General features: G+C 47.3%; 1 protein-coding gene across 10 annotated transcripts in view; it reads right to left on the reverse strand.

Moving 5' to 3' along the window:
• The window catches only part of FAM222B (family with sequence similarity 222 member B), a 100,217-nt gene that overhangs the window by 5,981 nt on the left and 70,156 nt on the right, over positions 1-24,080 (reverse strand). For 9 of the 10 annotated variants that reach the window (XM_010378313.2, XM_010378316.2, XM_010378317.2 and 6 more), the window contains one exon: positions 10,164-10,285. In XM_010378313.2, the coding sequence (XP_010376615.1) occupies positions 10,164-10,245 (82 nt within the window). In that variant the 5' untranslated portion in view covers positions 10,246-10,285. Of the gene's footprint in view, positions 1-4,110; positions 4,146-10,163; positions 10,286-24,080 lie in introns of those variants that run through there. The other variant, XM_030923428.1, reaches the window with a different exon arrangement.

Genomic DNA, 24,080 nt, shown 5'->3' on the forward strand with positions numbered 1-24,080 from the left:
TGGTGGGCTTCTCCCCTTGAAATCCAACTAGAAGTCGTATAGTACCTTGATGAATAGAAGAGTCCCTTTGTTCCAAGTTAGTACCAACTCTGAGGTTTTTTTCTAGCAGAGGCAAGGGGGAAGCTTGGCCTCATGCAGGAGTATGGAAGGGGCACTTATCCACATTGATCAGTTTTCTTTGTCCTGTCTCCACTGATACTGACAGTGGTGAAGAGGGCTGTCAAATGATTCAGAAATAAAGTGAAATGAGGGTAGGGAGAGTGGCCACAAGGCTACAGTAGCTTTGTTAAGGAAGAACCCCAAAGATGAGTACAGTGTATTGAACAAAAAAGGGGTGTCATTCTGGGAATACAGCACCATCTACCTCACATACCAGACTTCAGCCTAACCCTTAAAAAAAAAGTTTTCCAGCCGGGCGCGGTGGCTCAAGCCTGTAATCCCAGCACTTTGGGAGGCCGAGACGGGCGGATCACGAGGTCAGGAGATCGAGACCATCCTGGCTAACATGGTGAAACCCCGTCTCTACTAAAAATACAAAAAACTAGCCAGGCGACCTGGCGGGTGCCTGTAGTCCCAGCTACTTGGGAGGCTGAGGCAGGAGAATGGCGGGAACCCGGGAGGCGGAGCTTGCAGTGAGCTGAGATCCGGCCACTACACTCCAGCCTGGGCGGCAGAGTGAGACTCCGTCTCAAAAAAAAAAAAAAAAAAAAAAAAAAAAAAAAAGTTTTCCGCTGGGCACGGTGGCTCAAGCCTGTAATCCCAGCACTTTGGGAGGCCAAAGTGGGTGGATCATGAGGTCAGGAGTTCAAGACTACCCTGCCCAGCATGGTGAAACCCTGTCTCTACTAAAAATACAAAAAATTAGCTGCGGATGGTGGAGTGCGCCTGTAATCCCAGCTACTTGGGAGGCTGAGGCAGGAGCATTGCTTGAACCTGGCAGGTGGAGGTTGCAGTGAGCCAAGATTGTGCCACTGCACTCCAGCCTGGGCGACAGAGCGAGACTTCATGTCAAAAAAAAAAAAAAAAAGGTTTTCTCAGCTGGGCATGGTGGCTGAGATGTGTGAGCCACACCTGTAATCCCAGCACTTTGGGAGGCTGAGGTGGGTGGATCACGAGGTCAGGAGTTCAAGACCAGCTGGCCAAGATGGAGAAACCCCATCTCTACTAAAAAAAATACAAAAAATTAGCCAGGCATGGTGGCAGGTGCCTGTAATCCCAGCTACTTGGGAGGCTGAGGCAGAGAATTGCTTAAACCTGGGAGGCGGGGGTTGCAGTGAGCCAAGATGGCACCACTGCACTCCAACCTGGGCAACAGAGTAAGACTCTGTCAAAAAAATAAAAATAAAAAGAAAGAAAAGGCTGGGCGCGGTGGCTCAAGCCTGTAATCCCAGCACTTTGGGAGGCCGAGACGGGCGGATCACGAGGTCAGGAGATCGAGACCATCCTGGCTAGTACGGTGAAACCCCCGTCTCTACTAAAAATACAAAAAACTAGCTGGGCGACGAGGCGGGCGCCTGTAGTCCCAGCTACTCGGGAGGCTGAGGCAGGAGAATGGCGGGAACCCGGGAGGCAGAGCTTGCAGTGAGCTGAGAACCAGCCACTGCACTCCAGCCTGGGCGGCAGAGCAAGACTCCGTCTCAGAAGAAGAAAAAAAAAAAAAAAGTGGCTGAGCGCAGTGGCTCAAGCCTGTAATCCCAGCACTTTGGGAGGCTGAGGCAGGCAGATCATGAGGTCAGGAGATCAAGACCATCCTGGCTAACCCAGTGAAACCCTGTCTCTATGAAAAATACAAAAACAAACAAAAAAATTAGCCAGGTGTGGTGGTGGGTGTCTATAGTTCCAGCTACTTGGGAGGCTGAGGCAGGAGAATGGCCTGAACCCGGGAGGCGGAGCTTGCAGCAGTGAGCTGAGATCACGCCACTGTACTCCAGCCTGGGCAACAGAGCAAGACTCCATCTCAAAAAAAAAAAAAAGTTTTCTCAACACTTATCATAGCCCCTACACAGACACCCTGACTACTTATTTTCTTCTGTAATGTATTTCCATAACTACACAGTCAACACAGATACCACAGCTTTGTAAGCAACTTACTTAAATAGCTTGTACCAATAGTGTCATTAATAGAGACATATAGGCCGGGCGTGGTGGCTCACGCCTGTAATCCCAGCACTTTGGGAGGCCGAGGCAGGCGGATCACAAGGTCATGAGATCGAGACCATCCCGGTTAACACGGTGAAACCCCGTCTCTACTAAAAATACAAAAAATTAGCCAGGCGTGGTGGCGGGCGCCTGCAGTCCCAGCTACTCAGGAGGCTGAGGCAGGAGAATGGTGTGAACCCAGGAGGCGGAGCTTGCAGTGAGCCGAGATCGCGCCACTGCACTCCAGCCTGGACGACAGAGCGAGACTCTGTCTCAAAAAAAAAAAAAAAAAAAAAAAAAAAACAGAGACATAGACAATATAGGGAATAGGAAATCTGTAGTTTGTAAAGGGTTAGAAAAACCTGTATTCAAGTACTAGCTTCATCATCTGCCCATACTGAGAGCCTGTCATTCCTCAATTATCAACAGGGATGAATTCTGCTCTCCTACTTCACAGAATTACTAAGATCAAGAGAGTCAGTGAACATTTTCACTAAATGAGCATTTTCATTTCAATGAAAATGCTATGTGAACAGGAACTATGATGGTCAATAGTTATTATTCAAGGATAGTAGATGTGGCTGAGTATGACCACAGGCAACACAAAGAAAACTGACTAAGGAAGCCCCAACTGCAGGACACCCTGGCCTTCAGCCTGAGAGTTAAATGTAACAGAAAGCACTGCTGTCTATTCCAGGATGGACTGGAGGAAATTTTCTGCCTGAAATCCATTCCTCCCAATGGAGACCTCTCTGTTCATCCTTCTATTTTGAAGGTCAGAGGGCATAGGTAACATAGGTAGCAGGAACCTCTATCTGTAGGCAGAGAGGCACAGGCAATGTATTTGAAACACAGATTTTGTAGTCTGAGCTGAGTACGGGCCAGTCATAGGACAGTCATGTGGCACTGGCAAGTGACAAACCCTCTATGCCTTATCTTTGTGACAAAGACAAGAGAGTCTTCCATACAGAATTTTTGAGGAATGAGTGAGAACATATGTGAAAATATTCAATATAGTGCCTGGCACATGGTAGCAACTTGACAAATGTTAGCTATTATTTCTATGAGTTTATCCAGTCATTGGGTCAATCTGCCATTTAAAGGTCCCTCCACTAGGGGGCAGATATGCATATAAAGAAGCAGTAAAAGAAGGAAATTTTGGCATTCGTCCCCAGAGCCCCAGTGCTCTGCCATGGACGGAGGTCAAAGTTGTTATCTAAAGATGGTTTAAAGACCAAGGACCTTTTATCATTTCAGCCATTCAAACAGTAAATATTTAGAGAGCCATTACTATATTGTGATCCTGAGAAGGAGAAATATAGAGCAGAGGCCGAGGATTAAGAAAGAAAAAATTTCCGGTGGCGCATGCCTGTAGTCCGAGCTACTGGAGAGACTGAGGCAGAAGAACTGCTTGAATCCAGGAGGTGGAGGTTGCAGTGAGCCAAGATTGCGCCACTGCACTCCAGTCTGGGCAAGAGAGGGAGACTCCATCTCAAAAAAAAAAAAAAAAAAAAAAAAAAAAGCCCGGGTGCGGTGGCTCACGCCTGTAATCCCAGCACTTTGGGAGGCCGAGGCAGGCGGATTACCTGAGGTTGGGAGTTCAACACCAGCCTGACCAACATGGAGAAACCCCGTCTCTACTAAAAATACAAAATTAGCCGGGCGTGGTGGCGCATGTCTGTAATCCCAGCTACTCCAGAAGGCTGAGGCAGAAGAATCGCCTGAACCCCGGAGGCAGAGGTTGTGGTGAGTCGAGATCACGCCATTGCACTCCAGCCTGCGCAACAAGAGCGAAACTCCAGCCGGGCGCTGTGGTTCATGCCTGTAATCCCAACACTTTGGGAGGCCGAGGTGGGCAGATCACGAGGTCAGGAGATCGAGGCCATCCTGGCTAACATGGTGAAACCCTGTCTCTACTAAAATCACAAAAACAAATTAGCCGGGCGTGGTGGTGGGTGCCTGTAGTCTCACCTACTCGGAAGGCTGAGGTGGAAGAATGGCGTGAACCCAGAAGCAGCAGCTTGCGGTGAGCCAAGATCGTGCCAATGCACTCTAGCCTGGGCGAAAGAGCGAGACTCCATCTCAAAAAAAAAAAAAAAAAAAAAAGAAGAAGAAAAAGAAAAATAGAGTTAAACTCCATCTCAAAAAGAAAAAAGAAAAAAGAAAAAATTTCAAAATCACTCATTTTCTGAGGCACTGGGGGAAGATGGATCAGAGAAAAACAAAACTTCCGAGTACAAAGTTTCAAAATGGGTAAGGACTCTCCAAGGAAGTGACATCATGGAATATATGATCTAGAAAAGCTGTAGGAGGCCATCCTTCTGACACCAACTAACCTAACCCCAAGCCAAGATGTTCTTTAATTCATCCAGCCAGCCCTCTGGCAAATCACAACTCTGGGTTAGGAAGAACATTACAGTCTCCTACACACATAGAAAAGGAAGAGGAGAACATAAAAAGCTATAAGGGATCAACCCTGTGATTCTGAACTTATGGCAGCTGAAGTCTGGGTAAAAGCCATTTAGCCAGATGACTTACAGTGCTGGGGCAAGAAGCCACATTTCTCTTCTCCTGACCCCGGTCCACCAATCCTGCTCATGCTGACTGTATTAATGTTATAAGTACATTAAACTATAAACCCCTGTACCCATCCCACTCTACCAGACATCACACTTTGTGTTTCTAGCAACTTATAAGACCCTCCTGAGGATGGACAGGAGAGAAAGGCTGACAGCAGAATCATAAAACATTTTTTGTTTGTTTGTTTTTTGAGATGGGAATCTCCCTCTGTTGCCCAGGCTAGAGTGCAGTAGCATGATCTTGGCTCACTGCAACCTCTGCCTACCGGTTCAGGCAATTCTCCTGCCTCAGCCTCCTGAATAGCTAGGACTACAGGCTCCCGCCGCCATGCCTGGCTAATTTTTTGTTTTTGTTTTGAGACCGAGTCTCGCTGTGTCACCCAGGCTGGAGTGCAGTGGCGTGATCTCGGCTCACTGCAAGCTCTGCCTCCTGGGTTCACACCATTCTCCTGCCTCAGCCTCCCGAGTAGCTGGGACTACAGGTGCCCGCCACCACGCCCGGCTAATTTTTTGTATTTTTAGTAGACATGGGGTTTCACCGTGTTAGCCAGGATGGTCTCGATCTCCTGACCTCATGATCTGCCCACCTTGGCCTCCCAAAGTGCTGGGATTACAGGCATGAGTCACTGAGCCTGGCCAAATTTTTTGTATTTTTTATTAGAGACGGGGTTTCACAGCTGTTTCCCAGGCTGGTTTCAAACTCCTGAGCTCAGGCAATCCGCCTGCCTCGGCCTCCCAAAGTGCGAGGATTACAGACATGAGCTACTGCGCCTGGCCCACAAAACCGTTTTTAAGGTCTCTATTACTGATGGGCCTGGGTTCTGAGCAGCTGCCTGGCTGCTGGTTATGCTCTATCTCACTTTAACTGTAAATGTTTAATGCTAACAGCTGTAAGTCACATGACAGGATTTTTTTCTTACACATTTTGGGGGAGAAAAGAATACAGCAGACAAGCTTCCATTAAGTTCTTGCTTCTACAAAGGTGTGGGTGTGTTTATGGATAGCAACAAGAGAGTTGGAAAGGATCAAACACCTTGTCTACCAAACGGACATGTGAGCCTAAAACCAGGCAAGACGTATATCTCAATTCTCAAATCCAGATTTGGGGACAGTAGTTAGCAGAGGCTACTCAGGAGCTGCTTTGGGGAGAAGGGAGTAGAGATCTTTTTTTTTTTTTTTTTTTGAGACGGAGTCTCGTTCTGTTGCCCAGGCTGGAGTGCAGTGGCATGATCTCTGCAAGCTCCGCCTCCTGGGTTCACGCCATTCTCCTGCCTCAGCCTCCCGAGTAGCTGGGACTACAGGCACCTGCCACCGCGCCCGGCTAATTTTTTTTTTTTTTTTTTTTTGGAGACGGAGTCTCGCTGTGTCGCCCAGGCTGGAGTGCAGTGGCGCGATCTCGGCTCACTGCAAGCTCCGCCTCCCGGGTTCCCGCCATTCTCCCGCCTCAGCCTCCGAGTAGCTGGGACTACAGGCGCCCACCACCGCGCCCGGCTAGTTTTTTTTTTTTTTGTATTTTTAGTAGAGACGAGGTTTCACCGTGTTAGCCAGGAGGGTCTCGATCTCCTGACCTCGTGATCCACCCGCCTCGGCCTCCCAAAGTGCTGGGATTACAGGCTTGAGCCACCGCGCCCGGCCCCAGCTAATTTTTTGTATTTTTAGTAGAGACAGAGTTTCACCGTGTTAGCCAGGATGGTCTCGATCTCCTGATCTTGTGATCCGCCTGCCTTGGCCTCCCAAAGTGCTGGGATTACAGGCGTAAGCCACCACTTCCGGCCTTTTTTTAGTTTTTTTGGGATGGAGTCTCGCTGTGTCGCCTAGGCTGGAGTGCAATGGCAAGATCTCAGCTCACTACAACCTCCGCCTCCTGGGTTCTAGAGATTCTCCTGCCTCTGCCTCCTGGGTTCTAGCGATTCTCCCACCTCAGCCTCCCAAGTAGCTGGGATTACTGGCGCCTACCACCACGCCTGGCTAATTTTTGTATTTTTAGTAGAGACGAGGTTTCACCATGTTGGCCAGGCTGGTTTCAAAGTCCCGACCTCAGGGTATCTGCCCACCTTGGCCTCCCAAAGTGCCAGGGTTACAGCCATGAGTCACCGAGGTGCAGTAATGCCTGTAACACAGGATGGGAGTTCAAGACCAGCCTGGCCAGCATGGTGAAACCCCATCATTACCAAAAATACAAAAATTAGCCGGGCATGGTAACGCATGCCTGTAATCCCAGCTACTACTTAGGAGGCTGAGGCAGGAGAATCACTTGAACTCAGGAGGCGGAGGTTGCAGTAAGCCAAGATGGCACCACTGCACTCCAACCTGGGCGACAAGAGCAAAACTCCACCTCAAATAAATAAATAAAATAAAATAAAGTGGGCTGGGTGTGGTGGCTCACGCCTGTAATCCCAGCACTTTCGGAGGCCAAGGCAGGTGGATCACCTGAAGTCGCAAGTTCGAGACCAGCCTGATCAACATGAAGAAACCCTGTCTCTACTAAAAATACAAAATTAGCTGGGCATGGTAGTGCATGCCTATAATCCCAGCTACTCGGGAGGCTGAGGCAGAGAATCGCTTGAACCCAGGAGGTAGAGGTTGCGTTGAGCCGAGATCACGCCATTGCACTCCAGCCTAGGCAACAAAGCAAAATTCTATCTCAAAAAAACACAAAAGAATAAATAATAAAATAAAGTGAACACCAAGATAAAGCTGCCAATTTGCCTGTCCTCCAAATGGCTTTTCCCTTGATATCGTAGCTTTGGGTAAAGCTGTCAGAGTGCGTTAAGGAACTAGAAAAACCGGCCGGGCGCGGTGGCTCAAGCCTGTAATCCCAGCACTTTGGGAGGCCGAGACGGGCGGATCACGAGGTCAGGAGATCGAGACCGTCCTGGCTAACACGGTGAAACCCCGTCTCTACTAAAAAATACAAAAAAATTAGCCGGGCGAGGTGGCGGGCGCCTGTAGTCCCAGCTACTCGGGGGGCTGAGGCAGGAGAATGGCGTGAACCTGGGAGGCGGAGCTTGCAGTGAGCTGAGATCCGGCCACTGCACTCCAGCCTGGGCGGCAGAGCGAGACTCCGTCTCAAAAAAAAAAAAAAAAAAAAAAAGGAACCTAGAAAAAAAGCAAGCTTCTCTTTGTCACCTTATTGCATGCCTCTAAGTACGTTCCCTCTCCAGTTGTGTCCCCAGAAGCCCAGAAACAGGCACAATGCAGTTAGGATGCTGACTTGGATGGCTAGAGAGTATAACATAACACCTTCATCACCCAATCATCCCTTACTAAGATAAAGGGGGCCAGGCGCGGTGGCTCACGCCTGTAATCGCAGCACTTTGGGAGGCCGAGGCGGCGGATCACGAGGTCAGGAGATCGAGACCATCCTGGTTAACATGATGAAACCCCGTCTCTACTAAAAATACAAAAAAATTAGCTGGGTGTGGTGGCAGGCGCCTGTAGTCCCAGCTATTCGGGAGGCTGAGGCAGGAGAATGGCGTGAACCCACGAGGCGGAGCTTGCAGTGAGCCGAGATTGCACCACTGCACTCCAGAATGGGTGACAGTGAGACTCCGTCTCAAAAACAAAGATAAAGGCTGGGTTGAGAAAGCTATAGCAGAGCTTGCCTTACTGTGTCAGCCAACTGTAGAAGGAGGACTACCACCTTCAGCTATTACATAGAGCTGGATTCACTGGCCAAATTTCAGAACTAGCCAGGCTCTGAGTCTTATGCTCCCTCAAAGAAATGAAGTCCAAAGGCTGGACCATTTTTAACTTCTGATGATGATTTCACAGGGCAGGGGCTGGCAAACGACAGCCTGTGTGCCTGCTCCATTTGTTGTTTTTTTTGTAAAAAGTTTCACTGGAACACAGACACTCTCATTTGTTTATTGTCTGTGGCTGCCTTTGCCCTACAATGCCAGAGCTGAGTAGATGCAACAGAGACCACATGACCCACAAAGCTAAAATTATTGGCTATCTAGGCTTTACAGAAAAAGTTTGTTAGCCCCTGTCGTAAGGGGTTCAGTTAAGGTGCTGAGCCACCTTTTCTATCAAAGGGAAGCCTAGCTGCCTCACTGATTTCTCCTTTGTGCTCTGAATGGAAGGTTTACTCCAAATTTAGGGCTGTTTTTACACCTGAAGATACTATACATGGTAATGTGTCAAGAATAGAATCTTTTCCTTGCAGATCATGTATTACAGGGAGCAAAGGTAGGAAGGAGTCTGGGAAAATATGAAGGATGAAATCCCAATTCCAGAAAGTTAAGACAAGAATCACAACAGATTTTAAAGGCTCCATCTTCTGGAAACTGTATTATCAGGAAAATGCCCAGAGAGACTGAGAAAGCTAGCTCTCCATCTCTTCTGAGGGCAAAAGCTCCTTTACTTCCTGCGAACTAAAGTCATACTGGCTCAGAAGGCAGGCAGCAAAGCCAAAGGGAACTGTCTGTTTCCATGGTAGACTGTACTCAGAGAGTTTGAAACAAGAGAACAGCATGAACAGTTTATTTCAGAGATACAGTAAGTAATCTGGACTGTGAGTTTTCATGAAATTCCCCATGAAGGTTCAAACTGAAACACCTTTTTTAAGGGTGATATATATATATATATATATATATATATATATTTCCTCTGAAGCTCTTTTTTTTTTTTTTTTTTTTTTTGAGACGGAGTCTCGCTCTGTCGCCCAGGCTGGAGTGCAGTGGCCGGATCTCAGCTCACTGCAAGCTCCGCCTCCCGGGTTTATGCCATTCTCCTGCCTCAGCCTCCCGAGTAGCTGGGACTACAGGCGCCCGCCACCTCGCCCGGCTAGTTTTTTGTATTTTTTAGTAGAGACGGGGTTTCACCGTGTTAGCCAGGATGGTCTCGATCTCCTGACCTCATGATCCGCCCGTCTCGGCCTCCCAAAGTGCTGGGATTACAGGCTTGAGCCACCGCGCCCGGCCCCTCTGAAGCTCTTTATGCTTTTGTTGTTCAACAGAAAGCTATCAGCAACAATTAAAATTGATATACATTGGGGAATTACAGAATTTAGAGCAGACCCCTACTGGCTGGACACAGTGGCTCAAGCACTTTGGGAGGCCAAGTTAGGGGGATCACCTGAGATCTGGAGTTTGAAACCAGCCTGGCCAACATGGTGAAACCCTGTCTCTACTAAAAATACAAAAATTAGCCAGGCATGGTGGTGGGCACCTGTAATCCCAGCTACTCGGGAAGCTGAGGCAAGAGAATTGCTTGAACCTGGGAGGGAGAGGTGGCAGAGAGCCGATCAAGATCGCGTCATTGCACTCCAGCCTGGGTGACAAGAGCAAGACATAGTCTTTAAAAAAAAAAAAAAAAAGAAAGAAAGAAAGAAAAATGTCAAAATTCAAGGTCAATGTACTCCAGATGTGCTTCAGGGACAGCCCAAACACAGAGACAAAAACAAAGAACCACACATGCTTCCCTAGGATCCAGATTACTTACATTTCTGAAGTCCAGTGTTCATCTGCGTGTGAGAAAGAAGCTGAAAGGACAGGTCACCTGGCCCTGGCAGACAGGCTAGCATGGCAGACCGGCATCAACACAACATGGGGCAGTGGCTCACACTGTAATGAACAAAAACAAGGTCATGAAACACAGGGCAACTCATTTGAAGAAGACAGTAGGAACACCGGATATGAGTAGCAGGAGGCCCAAGTTTAGACAGACAAAGCAATTTAATTAGCAGTGTGTTGGTTGAAAATATACTTACATCTTTATCTGTGACAATTTGCTGTCAAATATCACTATGGTTAAAATGATTTTTCAGTTACCACAGATGTATGGGTGGGAGAAATAAAACTGGAAAGTACCTGTCATACAACTGGAAAGTACAGGTGCATTTGTAATGTCTCAGTATTCCTGAAGAGAGTGGGCCCCCATAGGGCCTGGCTCAGCCAGCCCATTTATAGCCCTGGTCGGAGACCAGCCGCACATTTTCAGAAACAGCACAGTATATGATTGCAAAGGTACCCGATGTCTGACTTGTGAGCCAGTAATATGAACCAACTTTTATTTAATTTTTTGAGATGGAGTTTTACTCTTGTTGCCCAGGCTGGAGTGTAATGGCGCGATCTTGGCTCACTGCAACCTCTGCCTCCCAGGTTCAAGCAATTCTCCTGCCTCAGCCTCCTGAGTAGCTGGGATTAAAAGCGCCCACCACCACACCCAGATAATTTCTTTGTATTTGTAGTAGAGATGGGGTTTCACCATGTTGGCTAGGCTGGTCTTGAACTCCTGACCTCAGTTGATCCGCCCACCTTGGCCTCCCAAAGTGCTGGGATTACAAGTGTGAGCCACTGCACCTGGCCGTGAACTTACTTTTATTTATTTATTCATTTATTTATTTATTTATTTTTTGAGAGTTCTTGCTGTCCCCTAGGCTGGAGTGCAGTGGCGCAATTTCAGCTCACTGCAATCCTTGACTCCTGGGTTCAAGCGATTCTCATCCCTCAGCCTCTCTAGTAGCTGGGATTACAGGCGCATGCCACCATGCCCAGCCAATTTTTGTATTTTTAGTAGAGATGGGGTTTCACCATGTTGGTGAGGCTGGTCTCAAACTCCTGGCCTCAGGTGGTCCGCCCACCTCAGCCTCCCAAAGTGCTGTGATTACAGTCATGAGCCACCGCGCCCAGCCGAACTCACTTTTTTTTTTTTTTTTTTTTTTTTTTTTTTTTGAGACGGAGTCTCGCTCTGTCGCCCAGGCTGGAGTGCAGTGGCCGGATCTCAGCTCACTGCAAGCTCCGCCTCCCGGGTTCACGCCATTCTCCTGCCTCAGCCTCCCGAGTAGCTGGGACTACAGGCGCCCGCCAGGTCGCCCGGCTAGTTTTTTTTTTTGTATTTTTAGTAGAGACGGGGTTTCACCGTGTTAGTCAGGATGGTCTTGATCTCCTGACCTCGTGATCCGCCCGTCTCGGCCTCCCAAAGTGCTGGGATTACAGGCTTGAGCCACCGCGCCCGGCCCCGAACTCACTTTTAAATGGAAGGAGGAAAGCATCCTAGGAGGCACAATTAACCACTGTTAAAACAAATTCTGTTTGCAAATTTCTGGGGATTCACCCTTCCTATTTGCCTGTCATGCAGTTAGACCTCCTGAACTAGCCCCCCACCCATCAAAAGAAATGCATTGCTCCCAGGCTAAAGCAAGGAGATGACAGGCTGCCAGCAGCTCTCTGTGCAGGCGATCCTGACATGTCAAGACGGCATGAGTTTCATTAGTGATGTTTGCCAACCAAGATATACACAGCCCAAGCAAGCAGACACTGATGGAGCCTTCTGTAGCGAAAGAAGCCCTGTCAACAATGCAAGCTCCTTATGTAACAGAAATACGATTTTCCTAAATAAGTACATGAACTTCTTTTCCCATATTTCAGAAATCAAGGTGGAAAATTATGGCTTTAGATCACAGCAAAAAAGGAGTGGGGGAAAAGCTCAAAAGTTAAAAAAAGACAACAAAAACCTCTTTATTTTCTTTGGAGGGCTCTCTCAGGTATATTAAACTACCTTGTCATGATGAGTATCAGAGGGCTCCAGCTTCCAAGACCAGGTAGCTAAAAAGATACTTTGTAAAAGAGGCTGCTCAAATTGTGTCTTAAGATAGCAACTGCAGAAAGAACGGAAGACTGAATGCCTTAATGAGAATAGAGCTGTCCAAGAGTTCTGGCACAGCTTCAGTCTTTTTAAGGTCTCTGGTGAGTGGGAAACAGAATGAACACAGTGAGCCAACTTCAGTGCAAGAAAAATAAAAGTCTTGGCCAGGCGCGGTGGCTCACACCTGTAATCCCAACACTTTGGGAGGCCAAAGTGGGCAGATTACCTGAGGTCAGGAGTTTGAGACCAGCCTGGCCAACGTGGTGAAACCCTGTCTCTACTAAAAATACAAAATTAGCTGGGTGTGGTGGCGCATGCCTGTAATCCCAGCTACTCAGGAGGCTGAGGCAGGAGAATTGCTTGAACACGGAAGGCAGAGGTTGCAGTGAGCAGAGGCTGCGCCATTGTACTCCAGCCCAGGCCACAAGAGTGAAACTCTGTCTCAAAAAAAAAAGACTTCTGTTGGGGTCCAGGGACTGAAGTACTGCTCACAATCCCTTCCCTTGTGGATGTTTCTCTTTTTTTTTTTTTTGAGACGGAGTCTCGCTCTGTCACCCAGGCTGGAGTGCAGTGGCCGGATCTCGGCTCATTGCAAGCTCCGCCTCCCGGGTTTACGCCATTCTCCTGCCTCAGCCTCCCGAGTAGCTGGGACTACAGGCGCCGCCACCTCGCCCGGCTAGTTTTTTGTATTTTTGGTAGAGATGGGGTTTCCCCATGTTAGCCAGGATGGTCTCGATCTCCTGACCTCATGATCTGCCCGCCTCGGCCTCCCAAAGTGCTGGGATTACAGGGGATGCTGATCTTTACATAATAACTTCTCCCTTAAGGTCCTAATACAGCTGAAGGCAAACTGCAAGGAAAGGAAGGGAATTAACAAGTACTGGGAACTAAAACTGTGAAATGGGCTGTATGAGGGGCTTTGGTGATGTTTTCTTAATTGAGTCTCCCAAGCCTTCTTGGAAATAGGTAACAAACTTCACCCATCATCTCATCATCTCGAGCTGGGATTTCACCCGTGATCTCATCATCTCTAGCTGGGATTACTATTAGCCTTCTAAATGGTCTGTTCCACGCTTACCCTTTATCACCCAATCTATTCTCTATTCAGCAACTTTTTTTTTTTTTTTTTTTTTTGAGATGGAGTCTCGCTCTGTTGCCCTCCTGGAGTGCAATGGCGCAATCTCAGCTCACTGCAACCTCCGCCTCCTGGGTTCAAGCCGTTCTCCTGCCTCAGCCTCCTGAGTAGCTGGGACTACAAGCGTGTGCCACCACGCCCGGCCAATTTTGTATTTTTAGTACAGACAGGGTTTCACCTTGTTGGCCAGGATGGTTGACCTCGTGATCCACTCGCCTCGGCGTCCCAAAATGCTGAGATTACAGACGTGAGCCACTGCGCCTGGTCAATTTTTTTAACTGCAAGTCAGAGCAGCTCAAATATCTCTAATGACTTCCCATCTCAGAATAAAATACAAAATGCTAACATGGACCCCAAGGCCCTCCATGATCTATTACTACTGGTTCTCTGACCTCACCTTCTGACCTACCCTGCCCTCTCTTGCTGACTTACTTCCAGCCACCATGGTCTCCCTGCAGCTCCTTCAACAAGCCAAACACACTAACTACCTTCAGGACTTTGTCCTTACCATTCCCTCTGCCTGGAATGTTCTTGCCCCAGATGTCTACTTGTCTTTCTAGCTCCCTCACTTCATTCAGGTTTCTGCTTGAATGTCACTTCCTAAGGGGAGGGCTTCTTTGACCTCCATGTCTAAAGCAGTATCCTTATTTCCCTCATTTTTTTCTTTTAAAATCTATCCTGAGACCCTGAACTCAACAATTCCTCCCACACAATTAACCCCAGGCATGTGGTCCTTCCTGCTGCTAACTCCTCTATTTCCCTCGGTTTTTACCACCATCATTACCACCTGTTTTACGACCATCTCTCTCCACCCTACCAGGATATAAACTCTGTAAGAACAGACCCTTGGTTCGTTTTGTTCACTATTATATCTAGAAAAGCATCATCTACTAACACTAGGCTCTCCATAAATAACTGTTGACCATATAAAAGGCAGATTGTTAGTAATTTTCTGAGGTTGTCATTTAATCTATATATGTCATTAATCTATTAATGATGGCAGAGCCCAGGACTGAAACCCAGATTTGACTTTTCCCAAAGCCTGTGCTCACTCTTCAACTCCAGGCTCTATCAGTTTCCTTTCTTTCAGACAGCCTATCACCCAGGCTGGAGTGCAGTGGTGCCATCTTGGCTCACTGCAACCTCCACCTCCCATGTTCGAGCGATTCTCCTGCCTCAGCCTCCCAAGTAGCAGGGATTACAGGTATGCACCACCATGCACAGCTAATTTTTTTTTTTTTTTGACACAGAGTCTTCCTCTCTCGCCCAGGCTGGAGTACAGTGACGCGATCTGGCTCACTGCAAGCTCCGCCTCCCGGGTTCACACCATTCTCCTGCCTCAGCCTCCCGAGTAGCTGGGACTACAGGCGCGTGCCACCATGTCCGGTTAATTTTTTGTATTTTTAGTAGAGACGGGTTTCACCACGTTAGCTAGGATGGTCTCAATCTTGTGACCTCGTGATCCGCCTGCCTCAGCCTCCCAAAGTGCTGGGATAACAGGCGCGAGCCACCACGCCCGGCCCTAACTTTTGTATTTTTGGTAGAGACGGGGTTTCACCATGTTGGCCAGGCTGGTCTCGAACTCCTGGCCTCAAGTGATCCGCCCACCTAGGCCTCCCAAAGTGCTGGGATTACAGGCATGAGCCAAAGTGCCAGGCCATATCAGTTTCCATTTTGAATAGTACATTCAGTAGGTTCTAAGGGTCACAACGTCTATGATTAAGAGGCAATTTGGGCCGGGTGCGGTGGCTCAAGCCTGTAATCCCAGCACTTTTGGAGGCCGAGACGGGCAGATCACGAGGTCAGGAGATCGAGACCATCCTGGCTAACACAGTGAAACCCCGTCTCTACTAAAAAATACAGAAAACTAGCCAGGTGAGGTGGCGGGTGCCTGTAGTCCCAGCTGCTCGGGAGGCTGAGGCAGGAGAATGGTGTAAACCTGGGAGGCGGAGCTTACAGTGAGCTGAGATCCAGCCACTGCACTCCAGCCTGGGCGACAGAGCGAGACTCCATCTCAAAAAAAAAAAAAAAGAAGCAATTTGATTGAGATATATATATATATATATTTGTTTGTTTGTTTGTTTGTTTGTTTTAAAGGAGAGGGTGCAATCATGCTCCCTAGCTAGTAAGAGTCCCATCTTGGCCTCCTAAGAGACAAATAGATACATGAAAAGACTGCTAAATCCAAGGTCAGACAGCATATAGAAGGCTTTATAAAATAACAGGAAAACTCTGAACACTAAATAAGACGGTGCTTTCTTGGACTCTGCAGTTGGCCTCAATCATACACTGCAGTCTCTGAAATATTAAACTTTTATGATTTTGGAAGCTGATACACACCTACAGGAATAACTGAGGAAGGTAGAGTATCATTAGTCTTATTTTCACCTTCATGTGTGTATCAATGTTAAGTGAACAAGAGCAAGAGGAAAACCATATATTTAGTATTTTACAACATATATAAAATAACAACACTGGCCGGGCATGGTGGCTCAAGCCTGTCATCCCAGTACTTTGGGAGGCCGAGGCAGGCAGATAACAAGGTCAGGAGTTTGAGACCAGCCTGGCCAACATAGTGAAACTCCATCTCTACTGAAAATACAAAAAATTAGCTGGGCATGGTGGTGGGCACCTGTAATCCTAGCTACTCAGGAGGCTGAGGCAGGAGAATCGCTTGAACCTGGGAGGTGGAGTTTGCACTGAGCTGAGATTGTGCCACTGTACTCCAGCCGAGGAAACAGTGCGAGATTATGTCTAAAAAAGAAAAAAAACCTCCCCTCCTCACCAGCTTTAAAAAAGGACTGGAAAGAAATACTCTAAAACATAAAAAACATGAACAGCCACTACTATCTGGGGCAATTTTTTGTCTTTATACTTTGGCATGTATATTATTTCTATAAATAATTTTAAAATAAGGGGAAAAAAATCACTGATAAACCAAAAACCTCAACCTTAAGAAACATTCACATCTGCATAGCTGATATTCTGATGATGGGGATACAAAAACACATTCACTCAGTGGTCTTGCAGATAGCATTTTTTTTTCCTGTATTTTTTGGAAATAACCAATCTGTCTTTTTTTCTCCTCCTTCAGGGAACTTTATGAATCCAGAAGAAGCCAATGTTTGAATGATTACTGCAATCTCATATATCTATTAAATCCTGATACCTGCAACCAAGAGATGAGTAAGGGATGTGGATCCTAAGAGGTGACCTGTAACATATTGCCCCTCAGACCACACCTTTGGATTTCAATAGAAAGAACAGAGAGAATTAAACCAGCTAGGGCCATGTGCAGTGGCTCACGTCTGTAATCCCAGCACTATGGAGGCCGAGATGGGCAGATCACAAGGTCAGGAGTTCGAGACCAGCCTGGCCAATATGGCGAAACCCCGTCTCTACTAAAAATATAAAAATTAGCTGGGCGTGGCAGTGGGTGCCTATAGTCTCAGCTACTCGGGAGGCTGAGGCAGGAGAATCGCTTGAACTGGGGAGGCGGAGGCTGCAGTGAGCCGAGATCATACCATTGCACTCCAGCCTGGGTGACAGAGCGAGATTCTGTCTCAAAACGAAAGAAAAAACAGCTAAACTATGGCAAAGAGGCATTAATGAATTTATTGATTGCAAACAAAGAAGTAAAGATAAGAGGTGAATTCAGTAAAGACTCCAGAAAGTCAACTTTGGGTTTGGGCAGGAGGGAGTGAACCAGTAAGAAACAGAGCTTGGAGTCCTCCATGGTTACAGTTCCAAGAAGAAACTTCCAGCAAGTGTAGAATACTCTAGAGCTCTCACTGGCATCAAACCAACTGCTAAGATTACAGCCCATAATTTGTGACCCTTGCTTTAAGAATTCTGGGATGCAGGGCAGGTACGGTGGCTCATGCCCAGCACTTTGGGAGGCCCAGCACTTTGGGAGGCCAAGGCGGGTGGATTACCTGAGGTCAGGAGTTCAGGACCAGCCTGGCCAACATGGTGAAACCCTGGCTCTACTAAAAAAATACAAAAAATTAGCTGGGCATGGTGGTGGGTGCCTGTAATCCCAGCTACTTGATAGGCTGAGACAGGAGAATTGCTTGAACCTGAGAGATGGAGGTTGCCATGAGCTTATATCACACCATTGCACTCCAGTCTGGGCAATAAGAGCGAAACTCGGTCTCAAAAAAAGAAAAAAAATTCTGGGATCCAGCCACAGTGGCTCACGCCTGTAATCCAAGTACTTTGGGAGGCCAAGGTGGCAGGATCATATTACGTCAGGAGTTTGAGACCAGTCTAGCCAACATGGCGAAAACCTGTCTCTACCAAAAATACAAAATTAGCCACGCATGGTGGCATGTGCCTGTAATCCCAGCTACTCGAGAGGCTGAGGCAGGAGAATCACCTGAGCACAGAAGGCAGAGGTTGCAGTGAGCCGAGATCATGCCACTCCACTTGGCTAATTTTTAGTCGAGATGGGGTTTTGCCATGTTGACCAGGCTGGTTGCGAATTCCTGAAGCTGAGGTTTTCTTACTGGCACAAACCTACCCTGAAGGCAGAGGTGGTTCTTTTTCAGATGCCACCCAGGAAAGCAGAGAGTATGACATCAGAACTCTAATAAAACCTCTGGTAGCTTCTGGTGGGGGGCAGGGAGCAAAAATTAGCCTGGGTGACAGACTGAGCCTCCATCTCAAAAAAAAAAAAAAAGAATTCTGGGATCCATTTGTCATCCTGTCCAGAAGACTTCCTCCAGTACTAAGAAAATCCATAAGCCCCTTGACCAGTTCACTGACGTCAAGAATCAGGTCCTGCTAGGGTAGAAAAGGTACAGAATGAGCTCAGACTGTGGCAAGGTCATGAGAGTTGTGATGAAACAGGAATGAAACCACCTCTCCCCACAACATATTCTAGAAAGCAGAGATGTCAGAATAAAGTAATCCTCCAGAGGCCTGGCAGCTGAGTGAAGGCCTTTTATTTAAAATCTTCAAACTACCTATACCTTTTGATTACCATCTGGCTTTTTCTATTTTTCTTTTTCTTTTCTTTTTTTTTTCCTGGACAGAATTGATTGGTGTCTGACGTTTTCTTAAATGCAAATTCCAATAAAATTTTACAGCTGGTATTTCCAGAATTAGATCCAGAAATCAACATTAGCACTACTCTCTGAAAGTGTTTCAGAATTCAACTCTTAACTGCTGAAGAGAATCAAGTAGTAACCTGGAGCAGGCCAAATGAGCTACAGACATTACAGAGAACGATCGATCACTTTGGCAGAGCCTCTCTGTGAGCTCTCAGCTAGTTTTCCTAACACCAGCTGGTGTGCTACGTTGGCTACCCTAGGCAGGGCAACTACAGTATCACAGTGAGCACAGAACTAAGCTTTTCCAACTCTCCTGGGGCACCTGCACAAGTGCTAGCATTTCCCAGACTACCTCTAATTAAAGAACAAACCTTTTTCCCTACTGGAAAAATTCAAAAGTGCTTTCATCTCTGCTCCCTGCCCCCCACCAGAAGCTACTGGAGGTTTTATTAGAGTTCCGATGTTACACTCTGCTTTCCTGGGTGGCATCTGAAAAAGGACCACTTCTGCCTTCAGGGTAGGTTTGTGCCAGTAAGAAAACCTCAGCTTCAGGAATTTGCGACCAGCCTAGTCAACATGGCAAAACCCCGTCTCTACTAAAAATACAAAAATTAGTCGGGCGTGATGGCGCACATCTGTAATCCTAGCTACTCAGGAGGCTGAGGCAGGAGAATTGCTTGAACCTGGGAGGTGGAGGTTGTAGTGAGCTGAGATGGCACCACTGAACTCCAGCCAGGCCACAAGGCGAGACTCCATCTCAAAATAAATAAAACAAACAAACAAACAAAAAAACCTCAGCCATATTTTTTTTTTTTTTTTTTTGAGGCGGAGTCTTGTTCTGTTGCCCCGGCTGGAGCGCAGTGGCACAATCTCAGCTCACTGCAGCCTCCGCCTCCTGGGTTCAAGCAATTCTCCTGCCTCAGCCTCCTGAGTAGCTAGGATTACAGATGTGCGCCACCACGCCCGACTAATTTTTGTATTTTTAGTAGAGCCAGGGTTTCACCATGTTGGCCAGGCTGGTCTCCAACTCCCGACCTCAAGCGATCCACCCGCCTTGGCCTCCCAAAGTGCTGGGATTACAGTCGTAAGCCACACCGCCCAGCTTCATGTTTTCTGATGGGAAAAGGAGCAGGAGAAGATAAAGTACTGGCAAAGGCATTTTTTCCTTGGGGGATGGAGGATAAAGTGATTTCTAGAAAGCTCACTTCCCAGCATAGCCTCGCCACCCACAATCTAGTGTCTTTCAGTACTTCGTTAGTTCTCTTCTGCTTTCCTTTTCACTGCCTTCAAAAAAACAAAACAAAAACAAACAAAAAACAACTGCTCCCCTAGCCCCTAAAAACCCAGGGTGGCCACCCACCTTCTGATTCATGCTGTGGCTCAAAAATGAAGTTTACACACTTGAATTAGAAAGTAAAATTGGAGGTCGTGAGTGGTGGCTCACGCCTCGAATCCCAGCACTTCAGGAGGCCGAGGCGGATGGATCACTTGAGGTCAGGAGTTTGTGACCAGCCTGGCCAACATGGTGAGGCCCCGTCTCTACTAAAAATACAAAAATTAGCCAGGCATGGTGGCTTGCGACTATAGTCCCAGCTTCTCAGGAGGCTGAGGCAGAATCACTTGAATCCAGGAGGTGGAGGTTGCAGTGAGCCAAGATGGAGCCACTACACTCCAACCTGGGTGACAGAGCGAGACTCCATCTCCAAAAAAAACAAAAAAACAAATGAACAAAACAAAAAGCCGGGCATGATGGTGCGCACCTGTAATCCCAGCTACTTGGGAGGTTTAGGCACAAGAATTGCTTGAACCCATGAGGCAGAGGTTGCAGTAAGCTGAGACCATGCTACTGCACTCCAGCCTGGGCAACAAAGCAAGACTTTGTCTCAAAAAAAAAAAAAAAAAAAAAAAAGCCAGGCACAGTGGCTCACACCTGTAATCCCAGCACTTTGGGAGGCCGAGGCAGGCAGATCATGAGGTCAGGAGATTGAGACCATCCTGGCTAACATGGTGAAACCCCGTCTCTACCAAAAATGCAAAAACAAAAATTAGCTGGGCGTTGTGGCAGGCGCCTATAGTCCCAGCTACTCAGGAGGCTGAGGCGGGAGAATGGTGTGAACCCCGGAAGCAGAGCTTGCAGTGAGCTGAGATCACGCCACTGTACTCCAGCCTGGGTAACAGAGGAAGACTCCATCTCGAAAAAACAAAAAAAAAAAAGAAAGAAAGAAAGAAAGAAAAAAGTCATTGCCAATATCTGACTCTTCTCATCCATGAGCCAAAGGCTTACCTAAAGAGACTACTCCTTTTTGTTTTTTTGACACAGGGCCTCACTCTGTCACTCAGGCTGGAGTGCAGTGGCACAAGCACAGCTCACTGTAGCCTCAACCTCCCGGGCTCAAGCAATCCTCCTGCTTCAGCCTCCTGTGTAGCTGGGACCAGGGGTGTGCCAACATCTTGTTAATTTTTTTTTTTTTTGAGACGGAGTCTTGCTCTGTCGCCCAGGCTGGAGTGCAGTGGCACCATCTCAGCTCACTGCAAGCTCCATTCCCGGGTTCACACCATTCTCCTGCCTCAGCCTCCTGAGTAGCTGGGACTACAGGCGCCTGCCACCTCGCCCGGCTAGTTTTTTGTATTTTTTAGTAGAGACGGGGTTTCACCATGTTAGTCAGGATGGTCTCGATCTCCTGGCCTCGTGATCCACCCGCCTCAGCCTCCCAAAGTGCTGGGATTACAGGCATAAGCCACCACACCCAGCCCACCTTGTTAATTTTTAAAAAATTTTTGTAGAGATGGGGTCTCACTTTGTTGCCCAGGCTGCTGTTGAACTCCTGCTGAAGCAATTTTCCAGCCTCAAGTGGCCTCCCAAAGTGCTGAGATTACAGGTATGAGCCACCGTGCCAGCCAAAAGACTCTTTGATAATCAAGGGGAAAGTTTTATCCTATACTGCTCCTTATTCCATTACTCCTGGGTTCCAAGAAATGTAGTTTAAACCTAAGGGAGACACCAAAATGCTGCTCTGGGAAAAATAAGTGGCACCAAAGACTTCAAAAATTACAAGTTTATCAAATTAGACTCTGCAAAATCAGTCATTTTTATGGTCTGTTACAATGAAACAATCCATGCAACAGGTTTTGTTAGCCCAAATAACTAAGAATCCCCCAACTAGTACATTTTGCTATCTGCCTAACCTGAATAATGTTTAGCCATTGCTCAAAAGCCTTTTTCTTCTCTATCGTTAACTCAATAGGGGACGGTAAAGTCACTTGCAATTGTGATCCCACAACTCTAGGCTAGAGGAAAGAGCAAGGAAGACAGATGGCTATTTACTCTAGGACTCACTCTGTTGAAAATCTAGAAATGTATCTGCTACAAACCATCTTCATGCTGCTGAACACATGTGGCTCAAGGCATTTGGAAACCTACTTCTAAACTACACTCTTAGAACCTGTCACAACAGGTCCTTTTCCTATCCTGTTTCCTGTCCACACCCTGATTCCCCCAAAGTTACTATCTATACCACTGCTCTCTTTGGCAAGGATGCTCTTCCAGGATCTACTTATTATTACTTAACTCATCTCCGATCCAGAGTTTTCTCTTGAATTCAGGTACCAGGGAAGTATTATCCCTGGATATTCTAACTTTTCAATTTGAGTGTGACCTTCCTAAGACCACAGCCTGTCTCCTAATCATCCTTCCACGTTACAGAGTCAGGGGCAAGATTATTCATACAATAAATGTTCAATAACTTTTACTGGCTCACATTCCTGAAGGATAGCACATACTTTAATTTCAGGCTCTGGAAATTTGTGGTACATGCATAATACAAGTGTTAACAACTGTGTGTATATGTGTATGTGTATAGGTAACGTTACTAGGGGAGTGAGAAGAAAGAGGAGATAAAAATGCCTGGTGCTTTTTTTTTTCTGTTGTTAATCTCCTAATCTCCTACCCCCACTTTTTTTTTTTTTTTTTTTTTTTTTTTAGTTTTTTTGAGACAGGGTCTCACTTAGGTGGCCCAGGCTGGAGTGTGGTGGCGCAATCTTGGCTCACTGTAGCCTTGACTTCCTGGGTTCAGGTGACCCTCCGACTTCAGCCTCCGGAGTAGCTGGGACTGCAGGCATGAGCTACCATGCCTGGCTAATTTTTTGTATTTTTAGTAGTAACAGGGTTTCCTCATGTTGCCCAGGCTGGACTTTTTTTTTGGAGCTTTTTTTTTTTTTTTTTTTTTGAGACGGAGTTTCGCTCTCTCTCCCGGGCTGGAGTGCAGCGGCTTGATCTCAGCTCACTGCAAGCTCCGCCTGCCGGGTTTACGCCATTCTCCTGTCTCAGCCTCCCGAGTAGCTGGGACTACAGGCGCCTGCCACGTCGCCCGGCTAGTTTTTCGTATTTTTTAGTAGAGACGGGGTTTCACCGGGTTAGCCAGGATGGTCTGGATCTCCTGACCTCGTGATTCACCCGTCTTGGCCTCCCAAAGTGCTGGGATTACAGGCTTGAGCCACCGCGCCCGGCCTGGACTTTTTCTTTTTTTTTAAACCTGGGCACTACTTCTGCACCGTATTGAAAAGTATTATTTGGCCTCTGTGATTTTGTTAAAAATTTTAAGTTCTGGGCCGGGCGCGGTGGCTCAAGCCTGTAATCCCAGCACTTTGGGAGGCCAAGACGGGTGGATCGCGAAGTCAGGAGATCGAGACCAACCTAGCTAACACGGCGAAACCCCGTCTCTACTAAAAAATACAAAAAACTAGCCGGGCGAGTTGGCGGGCGCCTGTAGTCCCAGCTACTTGGGAGGCTGAGGCAGGAGAATGGCGTAAACCCGGGAGGCGGAGCTTGCAGTGAGCTGAGATCCGGCCACTGCACTCCAAGCCTGGGCGACAGAGCGAGACTCCGTCTCAAAAAAAAAAAAAAAAAAAAAAAAAAAAAAAAAAAAAAATTTAAGTTCTGGGATACATGTGCAGAACGTGCAGGTCTGTTACATAGGTATACGTGTGCCATGGTGGTTTGCTGCACCTATCAACCTGTCATCTAGGTTTTAAGCCCCAAATGTATTAGGTATTTGTCCTAATGCGCTCCCTTCCCTTACCCCTTACCCCCGACAGGGCCCCGGTATACGATGTTCCCCTATGTTCATGTGTTCTCGTTGTTCAACTCCCACTTATGAGTGAGAACATGTGGTGTTTGGTTTTCTGTTCCTGTGTTAGTTTGCTGAGAATGATGGTTTCCAGCTTCGTTCATATCCCTGCAAAGGACATGAATTCATTCCTTTTTATGGCTGCAGGCTTCTGTGTTTTAATGTTTTAATTCCTATCAATGTAAAAATGAGTGTTCCCCCAACCCCTGCTTTTTTTTTTTGAGACAGGGCCTCCTTCTGTCACCCAGACTGGAATAGGGTGGTGTGATCTTGGTTCACTGCAACCTCCACCTCCTGGGCTCAGGCAATCCTTGCACCTCAGCCTCCTGAGTAGCTGGGACTACAGGCGCATGCCATCATGCCTAGCTAATTTTTTTTCTTTTTGGTAGAAGTGGGGTTTTGCCATGTTGCCCAGCCTGATCTTGAACACCAAACTCAAGTGACCCACCTGCCTCAG

The sequence above is a fragment of the Rhinopithecus roxellana genome, chromosome 19 (genome assembly GCF_007565055.1).
Source record: "Rhinopithecus roxellana isolate Shanxi Qingling chromosome 19, ASM756505v1, whole genome shotgun sequence".
Lineage (NCBI taxonomy): Eukaryota > Metazoa > Chordata > Mammalia > Primates > Cercopithecidae > Rhinopithecus > Rhinopithecus roxellana.